The 24,907-nt window shown below is 40.1% G+C and overlaps 1 protein-coding gene across 2 annotated transcripts in view; it reads left to right on the plus strand.

Annotated features, from left to right (window-relative positions):
- Nucleotides 1-24,907, plus strand: part of LOC311073380 (IQ motif and SEC7 domain-containing protein 1-like) — a 69,556-nt gene that overhangs the window by 11,185 nt on the left and 33,464 nt on the right. The window contains exon 1 of one of the 2 annotated variants that reach the window (XM_084099101.1): nucleotides 18,373-18,700. The exons of the other annotated variant lie outside the window; for it this stretch is intronic. Coding sequence (XP_083955227.1) covers nucleotides 18,636-18,700 — 65 coding nt within the window. The 5' untranslated portion in view covers nucleotides 18,373-18,635. Of the gene's footprint in view, nucleotides 1-18,372; nucleotides 18,701-24,907 lie in introns of those variants that run through there. 2 annotated transcript variants of the gene reach the window in all.

Here is a 24,907-nt window from a genome sequence, read left to right on the forward strand (position 1 = left end):
TTTATGAACTTTTCTAATTCAACACATTTCTTCACTTTTGACTTATGACTGGGTTCAGTTACTATTCCTCAAATCAACTGTGGATGTATTCCCCAAGGTTCTGTCCTCGGTCCTACTCTCTTTCTCTGTATTTGCTCCTGTTGGGTAGCATTTTTAGGAACAACTTTCCATTGTTTTTCCAAAGACACTACTTACTATTAAGGCATTCTACCAACTCATTGGACTCATTATTAGCGTTTCTAAAAGATATAAAAAATTGGATGGCGTTACATTTTTTAAAGTTAAATGAGGACAAAACAGAGGTCATTTTCTTTGGACAAGTAGATGGCTCTATTAAGGCCCTTTTAAATTCAAGCAACTAAAATGTTGGTAAGGGATTTAGGCTTTTTAATTGATGATAACTTAAAAATGGATAAGCAAAATAACTGTGGTCCAGGCTTGTTTTTATAATTTGAGTCTTTTAGCTAAAATTAAGCCTTTTCTACCAAATTCAGACTTTGAAAGAGTTTTTCAAACTTTCATCCTTTCATGGTCAGATTTCTGTACTCAGACTTCTGTACTCAGACTTCTGTACTCAGACTTCTGTACTCAGACTTCTGTAACTCTTTGCCATTCCCTCTGCATCCCTAGCAAGACCACAAACAGGTTTTTGAAGAGGCTAAAGAAACACAAATCTATTATTCTGGGATTAGCCTCTTTACATTGGCATTTCCATTTTAGAATTACATTTAAATTGTATATAAATCTTTAAATAATCTTTAAATAATAATAATAAAAATAATTGGTGAAAAAAACAAGACAAGATATTTGGGACACACTACTCGATTTTGACTGTATTGGGTGGATGGGTAGTGAACTGATATTCAGCCCTTCTGTATAATATCCTGGGTCTTCATTTATAAAAGAGTGCGTAGAATCCCGACTAAAAGTGAACGTACACCAGAACCAGTACACCAGAGTTTTTATTTTATTTATTTTTGGCCCTGATAGTATGTGTGTGTATGTATGTTTTTATTGTATGTTGGTATTGTCTGTGTTATTTTATGATAGTGTTGACCTGCCAGGGGACTGTGGATGAAAATTAGCATTTGGCTAAATCTGGTACAATGCATGAAATGGAAACATTTATGTTAAAAATTGTACATGGTCCCTTTATAAATAAATAAATAAAAACTTTTAAAAAGCCGAGACAGGCGTACGCAAACAAAGATTGAGATTTATAAAACCTTGCGTACGCACACCTGCATGCATTTTTCCCTTTCTAAATCACAGTCTACCTGAGAATTTACGCACGTGAGAATATTACACGCACACATTCAGCCATAATTAGTCAATGCAAATCACCTCATGAATGGCCATGCATATTAAAACGAGCCAGCTAATCAAGGGTTAACCCTCCACCCACCCTGAGATCATTAGAAAATGGAAGTTGAGGTAATTCAATTGATGTATTTCTATTTTAGCATTTAATTTCCTTCATCTGCCGTCAGTCCCTCAGCTCACCACCGGTGTCGCCAAACTGCTCCGTCTCCAGAATGTCCGTACGCATGGGTCAGAGTGTGTGTACAGGTGCGCAGATTTACCTGTCAAGTTTGTTTTTATAACTCAGAACTGTAGCGTTCGCCTCTTCCAGGGCCTGTTTTGTGCGACGCAACGGTTATAAATGAGGCCCCAGGTCCCATGATCTGAATAATGAGCATTTTGAGGGTCTTATGGACACACAGCCGTTGAGAAACGCTGGTTTAGTGTACCCGTCTCTTCTCAGTGCAGTGGAGTTAAAACACAGCGTGGTTTATGTACATGACATCATAGCATTGAGGACGAGGGAGTCCCTCCCTCCACCAGGGCATCGCCAGCAAACCATCTGCAAGTTCAGTAGTGATGTTGTTGCCAGGCAACCGGCGTTCAGCATGTAGAGGTGCAGATCTGCTCATGGATGCCGTGGGTGAGATGCACTCGTTGGGAACAGTTTAGGAAAACAGCGAGGAGCACCTCTGGAAGTTCCCCGTGTGAATCTGCTCGAGTCTCAGTGATCTACAGTGAAGACACTGGTGCAGTGAGGCTGGACCTGACCTGGTTTCCTCATCAAGAGGAACCTCTCGGTGTGTGTGTGCCTGAGCTCTCGGCGTTCGGCCCGTCGGACAGCAGTCGGCGTGTAACGTGCGGTAACAGGGATGTCCTCCGCTGCATTGCATCTCTCGGGTGGAAGCGAAGCGTGATCAGTTTGCCATGTGACTGACACCCAGCCCTGAAGATGTCCAGGTTTAAAGCTCTGTGTTTGGATTACTGGCAGGTTTTGTGTCTGCAGCCCAATAGCACGTTTTTCAAAAGGTAAGTGTGAGTTGTCTATGGTAAATCATAAACATTTTATGTGCAACAGCAGAAACAGAATTTATATTCAACATGGTGATGACAATTGCCCCTATTCGGATAGTTTTTTTTTGGTGTGTGTGTTTCAATCATTTATTAAAATGACTTGTTCACTAATGTCACCTTGGCCGTGTGAGTTACTGGTTAACATTAAGCACTAGACCAATAGCTGTTGTTTTCAGCTGGTTGTGGTTGGTAAGGCTGTCCTTCTAAAATCTTGGAAATAGTTCATTCAGTAATTTAACAGTATTAGCGTTATTGTTATCAAGGTTACGGCAATGATAGCGAGTATAATGTTAGATTTGACATGAAGCGTTAGGAGACCGCGATCAGAAAGAGTGTGTGTCGGTGGTGTTGAGGAGCACAGTTGGTGTCGGCTCACACTCTTCATCTTCCAGTCAATTCCCTATGGATAACTTCCAGCTCGCCCTACATATCTGCTCATTGAATATGCGGTTTAACTCTGAAATATATCACATGGGTAGCAACACAAAAAGGGCTGTTTCTGGAGATCTCCCGTCCTGCAGAGTTCAGCTCCAGCCCTGATCACACACACACACACACACACACACACACACACACCTGTGCTCCTGCAGATCTTCATGAGCTGGTTCAGGTGTGTGTGAGATGACATGGCAAACGTGCAGAGCTAAAACTCTCTGTTTTACATGCTCTACTGTATTTGGAAGCCTGCCTAATGAAGCTCTGATTAAACCTGTGTGTGTGTGTGTGTGTGTGTGTGTGTGTGTGTGTGTGTGTGTGTGTGCGTGTGTGTGTGTGCGTGTGTGCGTGTGTGCGTGTGTGTGTGTGTGTGTGTGTGTGTGTGTGCGTGTGTGCGAAGAGCATCCTCACACAATGCTTTTTCTTCTTCTTGGTTTTAATATTGAATTAAAAATAGTTAAGTTTAGTACAACAGTTACTACCACGGTGTACTTATTATGTATTGTTAACATGACAGTTAATTAGATTGCTCATTTGTGTGCATTATAGTGAGAGTTTGGGGTGTAACGGTCATGGAAAGGCTGTCCCTCACACAGCAGTGTCTGTGCGGGAGATGATGTGCTTGAGAAGGAACATGCGGCGTGACACCGGAGACCTCAGATAACTTGATCTGCTCTGAGACAGCAGACAGCATTACTTATTTACCGGCCGTCCCGACCCCAGCAGACTCACACACTCACACACTCACAGACGGTCCTGACGGCTGCTGTGTTCTGGTGGACATCACGGGTCTTCTCAGCTCCTGTGTGCTGCCTCGGCTGTGCGTGAGTGTGCCTCTCGTTCCTTCATCTAACACACACTCATGCTCTGAGAAATGCTGAACTTCATAGACTTGAGGATCAGGAAAAACAGTGTTCGGAGTTTTTAATTCAGTGAGGTAATGAGGTTAGTGAAGACATTAAAGTCTAAAAACCGTAGTGGGACGAGCCAACAAACACTGTCGTGTAAATGAGCGGCCAGAACACATTAAATGTTTTCTGTTTTCTGTCAGAACGGTGTCGTGTTAGCGGTCCATAAGTTAATAACCAATGATCTTTGCAACAGAAGTGAATCAATCAAAACTAACTTTATCTGGACAATAGCTTTATTCTAGAGCTGCTGTAAAGCCAAATCTCTGTTACTGTAATCTCCGATTATCACTGTAAAGCTGCTTTGAAACAATCTATATTGTTAAAAGCACTATATAAATGAAGGTGACTTGGCTTGTGTGTGTGTGAGAGTGTGTATAATGGAGTGGCTGCTGTAGGCTGGAGTAGATTGTTTCCAGATGAACAGAGTCGGTCAGGTGTTTCAGCTCTCCATACATTATTGACAGTCCTCAGATAAACTCCATCCACTGCTGATATCTTAGGTTTTTATGGTGCAAGGTCACATATTGTACAAAGGTTGTTTTTATCATTTTATTTTTAATTATTTTTTTTATATACAAGCAGGCCTTGAACCGTGCGATTGCAGAGAAGTTTCCCGTGCAGCTTCTGGCCAGACTCAACCCTGCTAAACTTCAGCGCAGAACCAGCCGAGAGCTGTCCATTCACTCCCACTAGTTCAAGAAACTGATGAAATGGCAGTTGTGTCATTGATGAAGAAGTGTTGTGTAAAAACAGCCAATAAAGTCTCCATATTCAGCTGGAATAATCGTCCTGAAAGTGATTCCAGTGATAGTGTTGCTCTGCTGTTATAATAGAGGCTCTGCTATTCTTCTGCATTCAGAATGATTTTATATGGCGATGGCACGCCAGGAGCAGTGATGGCCGTTCATGATGATTCCTCAATCTGTCTCAAGAGTTTTGATGCGGGCTATTAGGCCACGCACTTGATTATACCTCACATAAGTTCTCTACACAAGTTGTGTTGTGTGTAATGTTACCCAGATGCTGCAGTGATAGATCAGATCATTTTACTGACTTGATTTGATGACTTTGAATTTCGTTTAGCAAAATTAAATTTTCTGTGTCATTTTGATCATTGGAGTTAAAATGTAATTTTTCAATAGCTAATTTCTCAGAACATGTCCACAAAATCTTTGATCATATTCCAAATGAATGCAGCCAAAGGTAAATTATAAGTATGATCAGCGCAATGAATGAATCTTTGACGAGCGACCCATCACCATCACAGAGACAGTTTCACCACAGAGATACCCAAGACAAGTTACAGATAAAAGAAAATATTTAATTTCAGTCATGTTCACAAATAGTGAGAAATAATATTAATCTGTCCAGTGTTGCTTATACAGTAGGCTGTAAAAACATATGAAACGATCATGACTATGCAAATAGTCAGAGAACAGATGTAGGATACAGAAGAACATGTCAAATAAATGGTTTAGTTTTGCTTTTATAAATTGAGCATGCATGATAATATTACAAATAAATACATTTTCCTAAATTGATTTGTGTTAGGCATATCTGTAAGATTATACAGCAGATTATTTTTTTTATTTTTGTTATCATCTTGTGTTCAGGTCAAGTCACCTTCATTTATATAGAGCTTTATACAATTCAGATTGTTTCAAAGCAGCTTTACAGTGATAATAGGAAATTATGCAACAGAGATTGTTTCGGCTGTACAGCAAACAAACTTTTATTGCGTTCTGGCCGTTCATTTAAACGACAATGGCGTTTTGGTGGCGTGAGAACGCAAACTTTAAAATAGGTTCTTTTGAAAACGAGTTTTGAAAACAATACCGTTATCATCTGTGTGTAAACTTTAAAACGTGAATCTGTGTAAACGGTGACGGCGAGCACATGCTCACTATGTGTTTAGTCTATAGGCTTGTGCGTTTGAATGCGTATGTGTGCAGACATGTAGTCTTTCTTTACTAAATGACATCGCCAAAAACTTGTCTGGCATGCATAATACAGTGTTTTTAGTAATTTCCGCAGATTCGTGTGAACAGGAATCATTTTGGTAATGTTTTCAGATCATTTTGAAAATGTTTGTCGTGAAAAAAAGAAACTTTTGTCGTGGCGATGAGGCCTTCACAGGGGATGATGGTTGACACGGTCTCTGCTGACATTCAGGGATGCGTTGTCGTCATGTCCAGGCACAGGTCCACCATCTGATCTGGATACGGCCCGGATCCGGCTGACTACAGTAAACCTCAGAATAAACAAAGATATTAGCATAGATGCCATTCTTCTTATGATGTAACGAGTACATCGGGTGTTATAGGAAGTGTTCCTGGTTCCGGCTGACCTAGTTTTTGAAGCCTTACAATCACTTTACATGATCTGAATAATAGAAATTGATAATGTGTTATGTGTATGCCAGGTTAAAGATGTGTTTTTAGATATAAACTGACAGAGTGTGTCTGCTTCTCGAACAATGCAAGGAAGACTGTTCCAGAGTTTAGGCGCTAAAAAGGAAAAGGATCTACCGCCAGCAGTCGATTTTGATATTCTAGGTATTATCAATTGGCCAGAAGGACTATAATGCGTTAAGAGCTCGCTCAAGTACTGCGGAGCTAAACCATTTAGTGCTTTGAAAGTAATCAGCAATATTTAAAAATGTATACAATGTTTAATAGGGAGCCAATGCAGTGTTGACAGAACTGGGCTAATATGGTCAGACTTCCTGGTTCTAGTAAGAACTCGAGCTGCTGCGTTTTGGACCAGCTGTAGTTTGTTTATTAAGCGTGCAGGGCAACCACCCAGTAGAGCATTACTATAATCTAGCCTTGAGGTCATGAACGCATGAACTAATTGTTCCGCATTTGTCAATGAGAGCATATGACGTAATTTAGATATATTTTTAAGATGAAAAAATGCGGTTTTACAGATACTAGACACGTGACTTTCAAATGAAAGATTGGTATCAAAGAGCACACTTTCTAAGAACTACAACGAATGGGCTCGTTTGGACTACAGCGCGTTTTTTTCTAATTTTATGAAGTCACAATGTTACTCATTTGAATAATCCTGCCCACGGAAAACGCAAGAAAGGGTTGAGCTGCATTAGAGAAGACAGTGTTGTTGCTTTGTCAAAGAGACCACAACATTTCCAAAACTATTTTTTTTTTTACTTTTCTAAGGCTGACAAACTAAGAGTGGTTCAAATGTATTTTAAACACTGTTCCTGAACATTATAACCCCAACGTTTGTCTGTGTGCTGCACATTTTACGGAGAACAGCTTCCAGAAACTAAGAGAGTACAGTGCAGCTACGCACAAAAGCTTCTCCTGAAATGGATCATTTTCCATTTTGTCGAGACAATCTGATGTTTGTGAATCACAACTTGAAAGTATGTCTTATTATTTCTAGTTGTGTTTTCATTAACAGTTCCAACTATAAGTTTTATGTAGTTGCTGATGTAAAAGAAGGGAAATGCTTTGCCTCCGCTAGCCTGCTAACTAACATCACAGTATTGATGTAGTGTTTACTGGAGCTTTTGTAAGCTCTTGCTTTTGTAAGACGGTTCACCGCCCTTTAGGAAAATGATCCACGATTTTGTGATCGATTACTGTTTGTATTACCTTAGTTTTCCGACAAGTATCATGATCATGGTGTATAACTTCGTTTCTAAACGTATAAATTACGAAAACCACACCACTCTGAAACATCCTGTGAAATCCATGGTTGCAAAGTCCTGGCTTGAAATCCGTTCTGCACTATCCTTAATATTTACACCTGAGCCGATGAAACTCGTTGTTATGGTCAGGGGCGTGACATTTCCCAAACACACGCTAACCGGTGCCAATCACAACACACTGGGCCAGCCAACCAATCACAGCACATTTCGTATTTCGGAAGGAGGGGCTTCATCGAAGCAGGAACTAAACAGCACATTTGAGACAGACTGGGGAGAGAGGTGCTGTAATAATGTAAAATATGTGAAAAATAATGTGTTTTTTTAACAATCATGCATGAAAGTATATTCTAGTACAACAATGAGACATTTCTCAAAATATCTTTTTAAGTTTAACAGAAGAAAGTCATATTTGGAACGACATGAGGGTATGATGTCAGAATTTAAATTGTTTAGGTGAACTTTAGCTTTAGATAAATTAGATAAATGTGGCTCTGCCGTGGTCTAGACCCGCCACTGCCGAGTGTGAGCTTCATATCTTCCTTCTGTATTTCATACTAGATGAGCCATAAAAGCCTGATGTATTAAATATGATTATTAGATTTGTTTTATATAATTTGTCTAAAGGTTTAATAAACTGTTCTTTTTAAAAATATAGTTTTTTTCTGAGTACTTTTTCATGTCAAGTTTACAGGGTTAAGGGTCTTGGATGAATGTTTCTCTGGGATTGAACCAGCAACTTTATTACACTGCACCACTGTTGTTCAGTGCTGGAAACTGTGATATTGTTGCCCCATCTACCCCATCTACTGGTACAAACACTCTTACATAAGCTGCTGATGACCAGTGGAAGTGTTGGGTGTTCAGTCAGAGAGGAAATGTGATATTCTCATGAATTATTCAGTGTCATCTCTCCTACAGGATGAACCGAATCAAAACCAGTTTTCCTTATGTAAATCCTGAGAAAAAGCCCAAAGGCTCAAAACATTGGCATCAAGTCCAGTATGACAGCAGAAGAGATCTCTGAGATAAGCTTGTGTCTGTCAGTTCTTACAGACCTGATTAAAAGTGGTGGGAAAAACTTGTAATACGTGTTTTGATCATAATAATTCACATTAATTCAATGATCATAATATTTGTTTTCATAATCATAATTCTATTCATTCAGGTTTCATAACCCTCAACCTCACCACATAAAGGAATTAATAACTGTAACCTACAACTACTATAAGTATATCCAACCTTGGATACATACAGTACACTCCCAAGCAAAAGATGAGCGGTGCAGTATATAGGGGGTTTGGGTAACTCCTTCAAGATGACTGGAAAACTTGAGGACTAATGACTGGAAATTGGGACTAAACCCTGCAGACGGTGACTCCTGCGTTCATGTCGAGTGGTAAAAGTTCAAACGTTTGGGGTCATTACGATTTTACTTATGTATTTGATTTTTTGGTAACACTTTACAATAAGGTTCATTAGTTAACATTAGTTAACTACTTTAGTTAATAAACTAAGAATGATAAATACTTCTACAGCATTTATTAATCTTAGTTTGTTAATTTCAACATTTACTAATACAATATTAAAATCAAATGTTGTATTTGTTAACATTAGTTCATGCACAGTGAACTAACATAAACAAACAATGAACAGATAATGAACCTTATTGTAAAGTGTTACCAATTTTTTTTATTTGGAAAGAAATTAATACTTTTATTCAGAAGGAATGTTACAAAAGATTTCTATTTTAAATAAATGCTGTTCTTTTGATTTAATTGATTGATCTTTCTATTAATTAAAGTACCCTAAAAAATACAATCTATCACAATTTCCACAAAAATATGAAGCAGCACAACTGTTTTCAACATTGAAAATAATAATAATGAATGTTTGTTGAGCATCAAATCATCATATTAGAGTGATTTCTGAAGGATCATGTGACACTGAAGACTGGAGTAATGATGCTGAAAATTCAGCTTTGATCACATGAAGAAATTACACTTATTTCTTACTATATATATATTTCACTTATTTCTTACTTACTATATATTCACATAGAAAACAGCTGTTTTACATTGTAATACTTCACAATATTTCTGTTTGTACTGTATTTTTGCAGCCTTGGTGGGCAGAATAGACTTCTTTCAAAAACAGTAAAATCTTGCCGAACCAAACATTTGAACGCTCGTGTTTATATTTTAACTCAGCTTGTTACACCTGTCAGGTTTGTTGTATTATATGGACTCTTATTTTGACATTCTGTTCTGTTTCCTTTAGTTCCTTTTTCCCTGTTCTGTGTAGTTTCGGTTTCCTTGGTTACTGATTATGTTCTCATTTGTTTCTATTAGTTTCACCTGTGTCTAGTTTAGATTCCCTTGTTCTACCCCTGTATTTATAGCCCTGTGTTTCAGTTGTTCGTGGTCAGTTCTCACGTCTGCATATAGTGCTTTTCCTTTTCTCCTGTGTGTTTGAGTGTTTTGGTTTAATAATAAAGACAGTTTATTTTTAACTCCGATGTTGACCATCAAGCAGCACTGAAACACGTGGCATTGTGTTTGTGTTGAGGTGGACTGATGCTGTTGTTGGGTCTAGCTGATCTCAGACAGCACATGTGTTTTGAGTGAGGCACTTGTGATCTCTTCCATCAGTGACTGTGTGTGTGTGTGTGTGTGTGTGTGTGTGTGTGTGTGTGTGTGTGTGTGTGACTTAAATATATATGCTAAATTTATACTGTGGCCTCCAAAAAAGTATTTGTAAACTTAGGCCACATTAGATATCGAATATCAAACAGAAGATGTTGATTTGACTCAAACAGCACAGACTCCAGACAGGACGAGATCGCTTGTTCAGAGCTGACAGCAGAGGAATATCTGCTTTACTGGCTGACATTTGTGAAACCAGTGTTTTCATATTTACAGAGGATATTGGATTGGATTGGCTATTGCTAAATCAGATAAAACTGCAGCATTAAATGGAGTTTGTGACATCTGACTGTCAAGTCAAGACACCTTTATTTATATAGCGCTTTTTCCAATACAGATTGTTTCAAAGCTGCTTTACAGAGATAACAGGAAAATAATAAAGTATAAAATAAAGATTGTTTCTGCTGTACAGCAGATCTAGAAGAAATAGCGTCATACTGTGGACCTGTTTTCATTATCAAGTTGGATTCTTTAGAGGATGGATATTCTTTCAATATTTTTCACTTAAGTTCCCTGGTGAAAAAAAAAAATGTGGGCGTGCATTAATGTGTGTTAATGTTAAAGTGTGTTAATGATTAGTTAACTTGAACTTGTTAACTAGAACTATTTTGAAACAACTAATTGTGTACTAAGTATATTTTAGTTGTAATTAAATTGTAGTGTAAAACAAATTGCACACTTTGTCTTCAATAACAAATGCACATTAATAGACAAATAATGCTTAGTAATACTTTGTACAAAATACTATTGTATACTATAATGTATTTTGAAAGTATACTTTTATGCATTGTTACAGTGATCATTTCCAGCACACAGTTAAAATATACCTAAAATATATTTTTAATAAAGTGCAAATAAATACACTTTAAAAAAAAAATTCACTTCAAGTATATTTTTCTAAAATATACTAAAGTACAATTATTTTAAAGTGCGTTAAAAGTTGTATTGTGAAAATAGGTAAAAGCATGATACTAATATACTTTTAATATATTTAAAGATAGTAAAATTTTTGTTAATATATTTGCAATATACTATTGAAAAGGGGAATATATTTCAAATACAATAAAGTATACCTTTTTTTCCACTAGGGTTCACCTGCCCATCCAGGCCTAGCGAATGGATTTGGCTTGCTGCCCTTGCAGGAAGGGTCCCTATTTAGTCACCCTCATGCCTTTAAACCTATACATGATTTTTCTTTTTTCATGCCAGATAAGTGATATAGCGGAGTATCCAGAATGAAAGTGAATTGGAGCTGTTATTATTCCACGTCCAATAACTGATTCCCTGAAGTTCCCTATCTTGGGTTGGCATTGACTGTGTTTCTCCTGTGAGTCTTGCTATTCCAGCTGATTACTACAATACAACGCTGTCAAAACTGTGTTGTTTTTAGTTAACTGTTAGTGAAAAAGTGTAGAGGTCAAATGTTCTGCAGGAATGCACATGAACATAGTGACACGGTCTGTCGTGTTTCTGTTTCGTTTTCAAGGACTTTTGGTTTGTTTTTGTCTTTTCCTGCATTTCCCATTATTGGCCGGCTCCTATAGTCAGTCACCTTCATTTATATAGCGCTTTTAACAATATGAATTGTTTTAAAGCAGCTTTACAGTGATAATAGGAAATTACAGTAACAGAGATTGTTTTGGCTTTACAGCAGCTCTAGAATAAAGTTATTGTCCAGATAAAGTTAGTTTTGATTGATTCACTTCCGTTGCACAGATCATTAGATATTAACTTAGGGGCCACCGACACCGTTTTAACTGGAAACAGAAAACTTTTAATGTGTTCTGGCCGTTCATTTGCACAACAGTGTTTCTCGAGAACGCAAACTTTGAAATAGATTCTAAGGTGCAAGTTTTTAAATTTTTTGAAAAACGTTATCTCCGTGTAAACTTGTGAACTGTAAACTGACTATTTTTGTGGGCGGAGCTTAGGTGGAGGCAGAACTATTCCCCAGGACGCTTCACTAACGTCAATTAGCAAGTTTTGTTAGCTTGTTTTTTTAACAATGACTGGAGAAAATCTGATTTTATCTTAATGTGTAAGGTCACTCACTGTCCAGTTACCGTTACCTCTGGTTGAGTGGCTTGACATCTACACCTGATAGAGAAACCGAGCGTAAAGAGAAACTGAGAGCATATAAATCTTTAGATGCCTAGAACTATGTGCTGAATGGTCACGTACACGACTTGTGTGGTGTGATCCGCAGTTCTGCCAAGCCAGCGCCAAGGCCAGAAGATGACCATGTAAAGAGTGACATTACATTACAAATTTGAAAGATGTGAATATTTTCTAGAAATAAAAATGCCACATTTTTGTGTATCTTTATGTATTTGATTATTCTTTCTTACCAGGTTCTTCAAAAAGTTTAATCACATCAGTGTATATACGATCACAGATGATTCACAAATAATCACAATAGTTTAGAAAACATTATGCGATAAAATTTCGAATTGGAGCCTGTACTCCGTCGATTATTGCACACAACAACACAACAAGATGACATTTTAAGCTCCTTATGTATCCGAATCTGTGCTGGTTTGTATTGGCTGCCTCCAGATTTCCCTTTGTTTTGCCTCTAGCTAACGCCGTGATGTAGATGTTTAATAGGGAGCCAATGCAGTGTTGACAGAACTGGGCTAATATGGTCATACTTCCTGGTTCTGGTAAGAACTCGAGCTGCTGCGTTTTGGACCAGCTGTAGTTTGTTTATTAAGCGTGCAGGGCAACCACCCAGTAGAGCATTACAATAATCTAGCCTTGAGCTCATGAACGCATGGACTAATTGTTCCGCATTTGTCAATGAGAGCATATGACGTAATTTAGATATATTTTTAAGATGGAAAAATGCGGTTTTACAGATACTAGACACGTGACTTTCAAATGAAAGATTGGTATCAAAGAGCACACCCAGGTTCCTAACCGACGACGAAGACTTAACAGAGCAGCCATCAAGTGTTAGACAGTATTCTAGATTATTACGTGTGGAAGTTTTTTGTCCAATAATTAGAATCTCTGTTTTTTCAGAATTAAGTAGTAGGAAATTACGAGTCATCCAATTTTTTATATCAGCTATGCATTCAGTTAATTTTGTGAATTGATAAGTTTCGTCTGGGCGTGAAGAAATATAGAGCTGAGTATCGTCGGCATAACAGTGAAAGCTAATGCCATGCTTCCTAATGATATCTCCTAAGGGTAGCATGTAGAGAGTGAACAGCAACGGTCCTAGTACTGAGCCTTGTGGTACACCATACTGAACTTGTGATCAATAAGACATCTCTTCATTTACTGCTACAAACTGATAACGGTCAGATAAGTATGACAGTATCCACTAATGCCAACATAATTTTCGAGTATTCAAAAGAATGTTGTGGTCAGTGGTGTCAAATGCAGCACTAGGATCGAGTAACACTAATAGCGAGATACAACCACGATCGGATGATAAGAGCAAATCATTTGTGACTCTAATGAGCACAAAAGGTTTTCTTGTTGCTTCATAACATTAAAGGCACACTCCACCGTTTTTTGAAATAGGGCTTATTCACCTTCTTTCCCACATTTAGATAGGTGGGCAAATGCATTTTTGTCTCAGTGCATGCATTGTTTTAGTTTGACAGGGTCGGCGCTAGCTTAGCTTAGCTTAATGAATGGAATCCTTTGTTGCCAGCTAGCATGGCCTGAGTAAAAGTGATAAAATAAAAAAAACCCCACCTACTTACTTCATTACTTCTTGGTTCCCTGCGTATTCACAACGAGCACAAATAGCGATGCAGATTAACACTAGGCGATCTCCTAGGCAGATATTGACTTGGGACTATATTAGGGGGAAGCACAGGCGAAGCACTGCTACTTGCGCAGAGATATCACCCAACTCATGAAATCCCCCAACTTGTGAATACAGGTATAATATGGGTCGATAAAATAATCACTTACTCTGTGGACAGCTGTCCATTTGGTCCATTCAGCGTGGGGCGTTTTTTACAGTTCACTTTATCACACCGGGAAAAAAATCGAGTACTGCAGTATGGATCAACGGCAACGCCGTAAAAACCTCGGTAGCTGTGACACACCTGCGGGCACGCTCATCTTGATCTGACGCGCTGAGCCTGGTCATCGATGGCAGAAACTTGTCCCACTCTCCACAGCACAGACACTATTTCAGTCGGGATAGATTGGCATATTCCCCCACATTCACACCACCAGTTGGTGTTGGCTCTCATCCTCACGTCCTCAGGCTGTTGAGCGATCGCAGCCTCCTCCTCCTGTCGGTCTATTTCCAAAGCACGCAGCTCCTCTTCTGAAAACTCAGGTATGGTTCTGGCTCTGGCTCTCGACTGTCTGAGAAGTCACCCTCCTCGTCTCTCACAGAATCAGCCGTGTTCATCGCCATTCATGTACTGTAGGAAAAATAGCCAGCTACTATTCACGCCGGTATGTTGACGGAAGTCATGGGATTTCATGTGTTGCGTGATATCTCTGCGCAAGTAGCAGTGCTTCGCCTGTGCTCCCCCTAATATAGTCCCAAGTCAATATCTGCCTAGGAAATCGCCTAGTGTTAATCTGCATCGCTATTTGTGCTCGTTGTGAATACGCAGGCCACAAGAAGTAATTAGGTGTTTTTGTTTTTGTTTTTTTGATCACTTTTACTCAGGCCATGCTAGCTGGCAACAAAGGATTCCATTCATTAAGCTAAGCTAAGCTAGCGCCGACCCTGTCAAACTAAAACAATGCATGCACTGAGACAAAAATGCATTTGCCCACCTATCTAAATGTGGGAAAGAAGGTGAATAAGCCCTATTTCAAAAAACGGTAGAGTGTTCCTTTAATGTTGAACCACTGTATTCACATAGTGTTGCTTTCGTCAACGAAAATTATGACGAAATATTGTCGTCAACGAACCGTTATCACCTGACGAAAACGAGACGAGACGAGACGTAAATGCTGGTCATGTGACGATGACTAAAATACATGTATAATGCAATATCGTTGACGAATAAAAACGAGACTAAATGTGATTTACACAATAAAAACTATGCTAAAATGTTTCTTCATTTTCGTTGACCAAAACGAGACGAGACGAAATGTTATAACGTCACGACGAATGAGAACGTTGTGCGTGAACCCAGCTTTGTCAGCTTTAAATTCTGGTTTGCGATCTGGTCACCCGACCCGATTATCAGCGAATTTAACAATATTACTCCATTAGTTATTCCATTAAAATGTCTCATTGGTATATTTGACACATTCATAATCATTACTTTTGCCGGTTCTTTGTGACAGCTGTTATGTGCGTTATTGGCAGCGTCTCTGGTTACATGAACGCGTCACCGCATCAGCACCAGAACATGGAGATTTTATTTTAGAGAATAATCGCACAACCTATTCAATATTCTAGAATTAAATAAACTAATCGAATATCCAAAAATCGTGACTCATCCCTGCATGGAATCTCTTGTTTCTTTTCCCAAATCTTCACTCACGTCTCACCCATTTTCTAAAGGGATTATAAACGTGTCTTCATTGGTTTGCTTTTAATTAGGCCTATTATATTCGTATTCTTTACTGTGGTAAAGTAGAAAAACACTGTAGGACAGATAGCCTACATTTGTACTTGCATGTCAAATTATTTTTAACACAGTTTGTGCTTGTTATATTAGACATAGGGCGCGTCAAGTTTAGTTGTAAAGCGCGTTTCACACGCGCGGGTGATTTTTAGTTTCACTTTCTCTGGCAGCGCAATCTCAAACATAGCCTAAATATCTCGCCCTTGTGGAGAATAAAATTCGCTCTTCAGACCAATTTACATCAAGTAGAAAACACGAAGATATCATAAAGAGATCGATGGTCTCTTTCCTGCTCGTGTCCCACATCCCTCTCAGAGCGCAGAGTGGTAGGCTATCACGCGTCTTTGTGTGGAAATATAAAACGAGTTTTTATTTTTTTAAATAACCCCCAACCACCGCCGGTAGTTGGTCCATTACCGCGGTGGTAAAAAAAACTGCCACCGTCACAGCCCTATACTAAATATAATAAGATAACCTTGTTTGAAATTCTATATTGACTGGGTTAAATAGAATTACATTACTAAAAAGAAACTAAAATACAATTTTCATTGACTAAAACTAGACTATAATGTCATCAGTTTTCGTCGACTAAAACTAGACTAAAATGTCATCAGTTTTCGTCGACTAAAACTTGACTAGACTAAAAAGAGTATGAACGTGACTAAAACTAATAAAAACTAAAACGAAAGCTTGACACAAAGACTAGACTAAAACTAAAATTAAAACAGGCCGCCAAAAACAACACTATATTCACATGGACCATTTTAACTATGATTTACTACCTTTCTGGGCCTTGAAAGTTGCAATAACTTTATTGTCTATGGAGGGATCAGAAAGCTCTCAGACTTCATCCAAAATATCTTAATTTGTGTTCTGAAGATGAACGAAGGTCTTACGGGTTTGGAACGACATGAGGGTGAATAATTAATAACAGAATTTTAACTTTTGGGTGAACTAACCCTTTAACATAGTTGTTGCTAATAAATATAGTCTGCGTTTTCTCAACTTTATCAAACTTGCGGTCTCTTCTCTGGACCCTGCAGGCAGTGCCTTGGAAGTGTGCTTTGCTAACGGGCCCTTCGTGAAGGCATTCAGATGTTCTTTTTTGTTGGGAATGTCTCTACAAACGGCCTCCTTATCCCCAGATCTTCTTCCTGGAGTCCCTCAGATCCCACAGATACAGCGGACCCAACAGAACAGGTCTGCTTTCGGGAAAAGCCCATTAGAATCAGAATAATGGAATGACATTCCGCTTTTTCAGGGGTGCTGTTGCTTTTCAACACCCTTTTTCTCTTTTCACATTTTCTGGTCAGTCACAAACCAGTGTGCAACTCATCTCAGTGATCTTAGGTCTGCTGTTGAATCACACTGTGTCTGTTTGAAGCTTGCTGTACGCACGGCTGGGATTGGGAAGTTTGCTGTGAGAGACGACGCTGTGACGTCTGGAGGAGGGACAGTGAAACACACATCAGCTGTCAGTGTCATTCTTTCATTGTAGCTGTTGACTAATGGATGTTTGTAATGCTTCACATGTCTTCTCTGAGCTTGTCGCGTGTTCCCTTCTTGTGCAATGCGAGGTTTGAAGTTTAAGATGCAGCAAACCCAAAAGAAGCAGTCATCTTCTCCACAGGGAGGGAACGAGAGGACGCGGTCACCTTCATCCAGCAGTGCAGGCGCAGGGATTGCTGTCCTTGTACAGGAGACCGTTGGCCATCTGGTAGTTATTTTCTCTTTGTCCTGTCACCTCAGCATTACTCAGAGCGGGCCCGTGTCAGTCCTGCAGCTCACGCCGTCCTCTTCTGCAGTTTCAGATACATATCATATTTGAAATCACCAATGAAATCTGACAACTGCCTCATTAATGTTGTTTCTTATGCTCAAACAGCGTTAAAAGATAAGATCATTTTTCAGACTAGATCCACCAATGCAGCCGCAGTAACACAATGACTTTACCAATCGCGAATGGCTGTTTTATTTAGAAGGCGGGGCTTATTCTGCCATGTTGTGTGTTGCACTTTCTCCCTTTCATAGTAATATGGGTGAACTGTGTTTCTATATCTAAAGTCTTTGGTGATGCACTGATCTGTTCGGTTCATAGCCGTGCTTTATCATAAAACATGGCTATTGACCAATCAGCATCAAGGACTGTTAAGTTTTATAAATTCCCATATAAATTCAAAGAGAGGTCACTCAAGCAAGGTCAAAGAATACTCAACCACTTTTTCTCCAAAAAACCACGCGCATGTTTTATAATACTGAGAAAGTGCATGTGTGTTTCACATGAATCATAAACACTTGATCGTCAGAGAAGAGCAGCAAACGCTGGAGAGTTTGAACAGGACTCTCTCTCTCTCTCTCTCTCTCTCTCTCTCTCTCTCTCTGTCCCTCTCTCTCTGTCTCTCTCTCTGTCTCTCTCTCTCTCTCTCTGTGCCCCTCTCTCTCTCACTCTCTCTCTCTCTCTCACTCTCTCTCTCTCTCTCTCTCTCTGTCCCTCTCTCTCTCTCTCTCTCTCTCTCTCTCTTTCTCTCTCTCACTCCCCCCCTCTCTCTCTCTCTCTCTCTCTCTCTCTGTCCCTCTCTCTCTGTCCCTCTCTCTCTCTCTCTCTCTCTGTCTCTCTGTCTCTCTGTCTCTCTCACTCCCCCCCCCCCCCCCCCCCCTCTCTGAAAGGCTCTATTAATAGAGGTGCTTCCACATTTTCCCACTGGCATTCCTCTGCCGCCCGTGCAGAAGTCAGTGTTCGTTCCTTCCCGCCTTCTCTCTGCTTCTTTCAGAAGTACAAGCTCTTGCATCTGAAGCAGGGTGTGTGTTTGGACAGCGCTTGGCCTGAGATCTGCTGGTGGAGTTCCTCGGGTCTCTGAGAGAGAGAGAGAGAGAGACAGCAGTCGTGGTTCAGTCTCTGAGCTGCTGTTGTGCTTTCGGATCCAGTGATGGTTGAGTTCGGCTCTTTGTGGACACGCATTCCTCCGCAGACATGTGGTGTTTGCAGTGCAACTCAGAGAAAACACAGTCTCTGCTTGAACTGGAGCTGGACAGCTGGTAAGAGTGTGTGTGGGGAAGTTGAGGTCTGAACTACTAGTTAAGCAATGCAGTTTGACAATAAGTATGCATCTATTAAAACTGTATGGCACTAAAGTCCAGATTATTTGTTTATGCTGGAGTATTCAGTGAAGTGGCCATTCTCAAGTCACTAATGGGTTCAGAAAAGCAGTGGAATATGCAGTAATGTGTGTGTTGAAGACCCTGTACCTACAGAAGCACACACACGATGTTGACCTGGTTTCACCGGCTCCATCCATCCTCTGGTCTCTGTAGCACTGGTCCACTTGCTCTATATTTATGAGATGATCACAGTAATGGAGGTGTGTTTTTAGCCCATCCAGCTGAGAGATCCAGTGTTACATGACAGTCCCTCTCTAACACAAGAGAAGAGACGGTGTGAAACTGAATATATATGGGTTATTTATTAGCCAGAGATGTCCTCAGCTGAGGTTAGGCGTCTTATTGGAGGTTTTCGTGCAGAGGAGCACTTTAAAAGCTCATGTTATGGTTTATTCATAATGTCCACTGTTGTTGAGGAAGGTCTGTGCTTCTCTGTTAAATATTGGAAGCTTCATTGCGTAAGGGTTTTCAAATTAAAGTTGCAGTTTGTTTTCTAACTTTAGTGGAGTTTGACTGTTTTTGTCCTGTAGTGATGGATGTCGGGCCTGAGCTTTGGGTTGTTGTGTAGTGTTGTGTAGTGTTGTGTAGTGTTGTGTAGTACATGTCACATGTGCTGAGCCAGATAACAGAGAGATCAGCAGGGACCGGCTGCTTCCTCTGCTGGAGGACACACACACACACACACACACACACACACACACACACACACACATGCCTCATTTCCTCTGCCAACGGTCAGCAAACCCTTTAACTCGGGCCAGTCTCTCCAACACTGCTGGTTATTTGATGTCTGTGTGATTCTTCTGATTGCCAGAGATTGTGTCTTCCAGTAACTCAGTGATCAACTGCAAGAGGTCTTATACACAGTAGAGGCTTCAGAGTATTACAACATTTAAGTTGCACTTTAAATGCCCAAATGTTATTGCATTAAAAAACAAAATACCAAAGTAAGTGGCATCCGTAAACTAATTCTGCTAGAGGTTTTCTCAGAAGACTTCACTTTTCAAAATCACTCTTGCACTGACTTTAAGCCACCGGTGTCTAGCAGATCAGTCCGTTCACACACTACAGAGTTCACCACAACACAGCTGCAGTTCTGACTAGTGTCTGACAAAACACAGTGTCACAGTCAGTGTCTGCGTTTACATGGACCTTAAAGGAACACGCCGACTTTTTGGGACTTCAGCTTATTCACCGTATCCCCCAGAGTTAGATAAGTCCATACACACCCTTCTCATCTCCGTGCGTGCCGTAACTCTGTCTGACGCTCCCACCGCTAGCCTAGCTTAGCACAAAGACTGGAGGTAAAGTAGCAGTGCTTCGCCCTCTGAGAATATAGTTCCCAGTGTGTATACGGTTAGAAGATGGCTGTGTCTCATGTGACCTTGTTATTTGTACAGGCTGTGACTATACAAATCACAACATGTAAATAGGAAAATGTTGGTGTTATTTTGTCACTTATTGGGAGCAGTATGCTAGCTGGAGCCATTTACCTCCAGTCTTTGTGCTAAGCTATGCTAGCTGTGGGTGCGTCAGACAGAGTTACGGCACGCACGGAGATGAAGAGGGTGTGTATGGACTTATCTAACTCTGGGGGATACGGTGAACAAGATAAAGTCCCAAAAAGTCGGCGTGTTTCTTTAATAATCTGATGGAAATCAGACTAGTAGCACAGTCGGAATAAAAGACTCGCATGTAACCAGAATGAATTGGCCAAATCTGATTGTAAGGGGTGGTTTAAACCTTTTCTAATCCGATCCAGAGGAAGTGTAAACACTCGAGCGCATTGGAAACTGGTTCTGGAAAGTACTGTGCATGTGCAGTGAAGTTTAGATGAGGTGATGACGTATGATGTGACTGTCGTGTCATCAAGTGTGTGAAGAGGAGCAGGACAACACCCCTCGAGTCCTCGTTTCGGACTCTCATCCACACACACACGTTTGGGTCCAGGAAGGGTCTTTTTTTACTACTTGATAAATATAAGCAGCACAGCACAACTGTTCATGTGCTCTTCGTCTCTAATTAGATGATAAATCTGAGACAGAACAGCAGCGGTGTAGAAGAGTGGTTATCATGCGCACACAGTGCGAGACTCTGAGTATCTGTGCAGTGTGTGCATGGCAAAAACATCAAGTCCGATTTGAAGCTTACGACATATAAACGCGCACATCAACCTGATCATTTATCAGCGTTCATGTCACACTCAGATTCAGTGAAGTCATGAATTCAGTCTGACTGAAACGTAGCTATAGTTGGGTTACAACACTATGGTACATAATCATACACACAAAAACAGATTCAGTGTTTCTCAAAATGAATAAAAACTGTCAAAGGCAAACTCAGAATATGCAGTATTCAAACCTGCAGTAGTTAGATATGTTAAATAATGATTCACTTCACTTCTGGTGTGAAAGGGTTTTTGCATTGGACAAAATACAACTTTTTTTAAAACAAACAAGCCAGCAAACCCAGCCCAGGTGAGAAGAAGTAATGCAGAAGTAACATATTACATTCCTTTCCATAAAAAGTAACACAGTTAGTTACTTTCTTTAGGGAGTAATGCAATATTGTAATGTATTACTTTTAAAAGTAACTTTCCCCAACACTGGTCACAATTATTTATTTTGTTCTTTCTTTAAATAACAAACCAATTTGCATTTATTCTAGTTATCTAATTCACTTGACTTTTAAATGTGGCTTTGTGGCTAAAGTATCCAAATAGTTTTTGGGGCCTTTGTGTGTATTAAATGTGATGTTGTGTTTGATTCTGGTTCATTCTTATGTCGTCTACAGTAAAACTGCAAATGGGTCATCTGGTCTGTGGCGTGTTGTAGGCACATATGGAAATCCACTTGAGACAACCGGCATGCACACACACACACACACACACACATACACACATGCACACACACACACACGGCTGAAATCTGCTCTTCATTACCAAAACTCCCAAAGATTTTTCCTGCCCCTTTTCTCATCCACCTTTATTCACTTGGAATGCAGGAATCCTCCTGCTATTTGTCAGACACCCAGCGGGGATGTTTCACACACACACACACACACACACACACACACACACACACACACACACACACCCATCACAGAAAACTTTCTGCATTTTTACACTGTAAAGAAACATCATCGGTGTGATTTATAAGCTGTTTTCCTCATGGGGACCAAAGATGACTGGTATTACTGTCGTTGTGGAGACATTTGGTCCCCATAAAGAAGGGTTTACCAGGTACACACACACACACACACACACAGTTTATTACATTCAGTCTGGATGCTCATGTGAGACTCAAAAAGAACATTTCCTTGAATGGACTATTGACAAAAACAAAAAATGCCAAATTCTAAACCATTACTTTGTTGGTATTTTGGATTGGGTACAAGTTCACTTTTATAATATTCAAGACACTGGAACTGTTTTCTGGTGGAAAGCATCTAGTGTTTATGGTGGCCACTCTTGATTTACTGTCAGAAACTCGACTCAGACTGTAGGTCTTTGGTCTGTGTACCGTAATGAAAACCTGAAGAGGAAATGATGTCATCTCACACTGTTCTTCATTTTCCCCTCAATCACACAACAGCTGTTCCTTCTTACTGTGGCCTGTGATGGGGAATGACTTTACTGAAGAGTCATTCACTCTTTAGCACACACACACACACACACACGCGCGGACACACACACGCACACACACACGCACGCACGCACACACACACACTCACGCACGCACACGTACACGCACACACATACACAGACTACTGTTTCCTTAAAGAGATGTAGGTTGGTTCACTGATATTTTTGTCTTGAACAAGATCAGTTCATTTAGATGTGACCTTTTTTCACCATTCCATGCCCATTTCCACACAGGTTACAGTGTACATGCTGACTCAAGCAGCAGCAGCGTGTGCATGTTACAGTGATCTCACCACACAAGAGGACACGGGTCCCCTGGTACATGGTAAAGTGCGACATGTGTTTGGTGGCCTTTACATTTAGCAATATTTCACATTCTGAATATCCCTGAATGTAATGTTCATAATATCACTAAAACACCAGTTCTTGCCATAAAGAAATATATTGTGATGGTAAGAAATGGCAAAGCAACCGCACAGGTGTCGCACTTTACCATCTATCAGAGGACCAAAGTCATTTAGTTTATTCACTATTCCACACTGAGTGACTCTGCATGCTGAATGAGCAGTTTAAGCAGCAACACACTTGTCTTGCACTTTGAAGTTCACTGTTGTTCCCCTTATAACTAGATAAAAATGCAATCCATACCAAAACCGACACTAATGCATTTAAAGGCCTTCTATGTGGAGGTCAAAATTAAAAATGATGTGTTGATTGTTGCATTGAACATTTTTAGTTGGTTCAACAACTAAAGCGCAAATGTAAAAAACATTCAGTTCATAAAATTTGATTAAGCCAGCTGAACATTTTCAGTGCAGTAAGTCCACATAAGCTGTAGACTCTCGGCCTGTTGTAGTGCCACACCTGTTCGGCTTCTGTGTTCTCTCCTCTGAGTTTCAGTTCATTTGTGTGATGCGCTCAAGTTCAAGACCGAGACGGCAGAAAGCACCATAATTTTACAAAAGCACAACGTTTTGTTGTTATTGTGAGTTATGTTTGCATTACTCTTACCTGTATGACCAAAAATGATGGAGTATTTTAAATGCAAGTGATGCACCGGCGCCTGAATGTCATGTAAGCGCGCGCTCTCCACACAAACACTTGGATTATCCCCAATTTAGCCACATTTAGGTTAACATTAGAGCGAGTGGACTTGTACAGTTGCTGCTACTTACATGTTTCAAGTGATAAGCCATCTTTGAGGTCGATGAACGATAGGCGAATGTTTGGATTTCCAGCTGTTAACGATCTGTTAGTCACAGCCTGCGTGATTTCAACACTTTCTGTGGAGTTTTTTTGCCTAGGACTAACCGACTAATAAAATCTTAGTCCACCAAGCCTCTTCTAGTCGACTAACGGTTAGCCAACTATTAGGGGGCAGCCCTATTGCGCACAAAAAGTATTCTCGTCGCTTCATAACCTTAAAGGGATGGTTCGGTGTAAGATCAACCTAGGGTCCTTTGCACCATGACCTCGAGCCGACCTCGAGGTCATGGTGCAAAGGACCCTAGGTTGATCTTACTCCGAACCATCCCTTTAAGGCTGAACAACTGTAGTCACATGGACTATTTTAACGGTGTCTTTACTACCTTTCTGGGCCTTGAAAGTGTCAATGACGTTGCTGTCTATGGAGGGATCAGAAAGTGTCAGATTTCATCAAAAATATCTTAATTTGTGTTCTGAAGATGAACGAAGGTCTTACGGGTTTCGAACGACATGAGGGTGAATAATTAATGACAGAATTTTCATTTTTGGGTGAACTAACCCTTTAAAATATGATACACATAATGGCCATAGAGTTTCTCCAGCTAATTTTGATACAAATGATAAGAAACTACTTTGAGAAAATGGGAGCTGTCCCGTAATCTCGACACAGATTGCTCAGATGAGGATCGAGGATGTGTCACACGTGTCACCAAACACTGGACCCGCTCTCGCTGAAAATGAATGGCATCCAGTTGCTTTGTCGCAGCAATTGCTGACACAAGTTGGTCAACGAATGACAGGGTCTGTGGTCATTTGTGTAATTTAAAACAGCTAAATTATCAACTAAATTCCCCTTAATAATACTTTGGAATCTGCATCGTTATCCTTTACATGTTACATGTTACAGTCATCTCTTATACGATAGAAATCATCATCAGTAAATGCACTGTTGTTCCTCATCTCACCCTCACTCACATGACATGCTTTCCACACTGAGCGCTGGCATTTGTGCTAGCTAGACTCGCCGCCCGCGCGAGAGGAACGTGGCAGTGCTTGCAGGACAGATGGTGCGTGAGATTCTTCTCTAGAGATATTATGCAAGAACTGTGAGTTTCGCCATGACTGCATGTACTGTACGTGTGGACATGTAAGTGTGTATTTGTGGACGTGGCACTAGTCCTGCTGTCTTGGTCACTGAAATCCTCACCCTGTTGTCCTTTTATAATATGCTGACA

This window comes from Abramis brama (assembly GCF_963993115.1).
Source record: "Abramis brama genome assembly, chromosome: 22".
NCBI classification, from domain to species: domain Eukaryota; kingdom Metazoa; phylum Chordata; class Actinopteri; order Cypriniformes; family Leuciscidae; genus Abramis; species Abramis brama.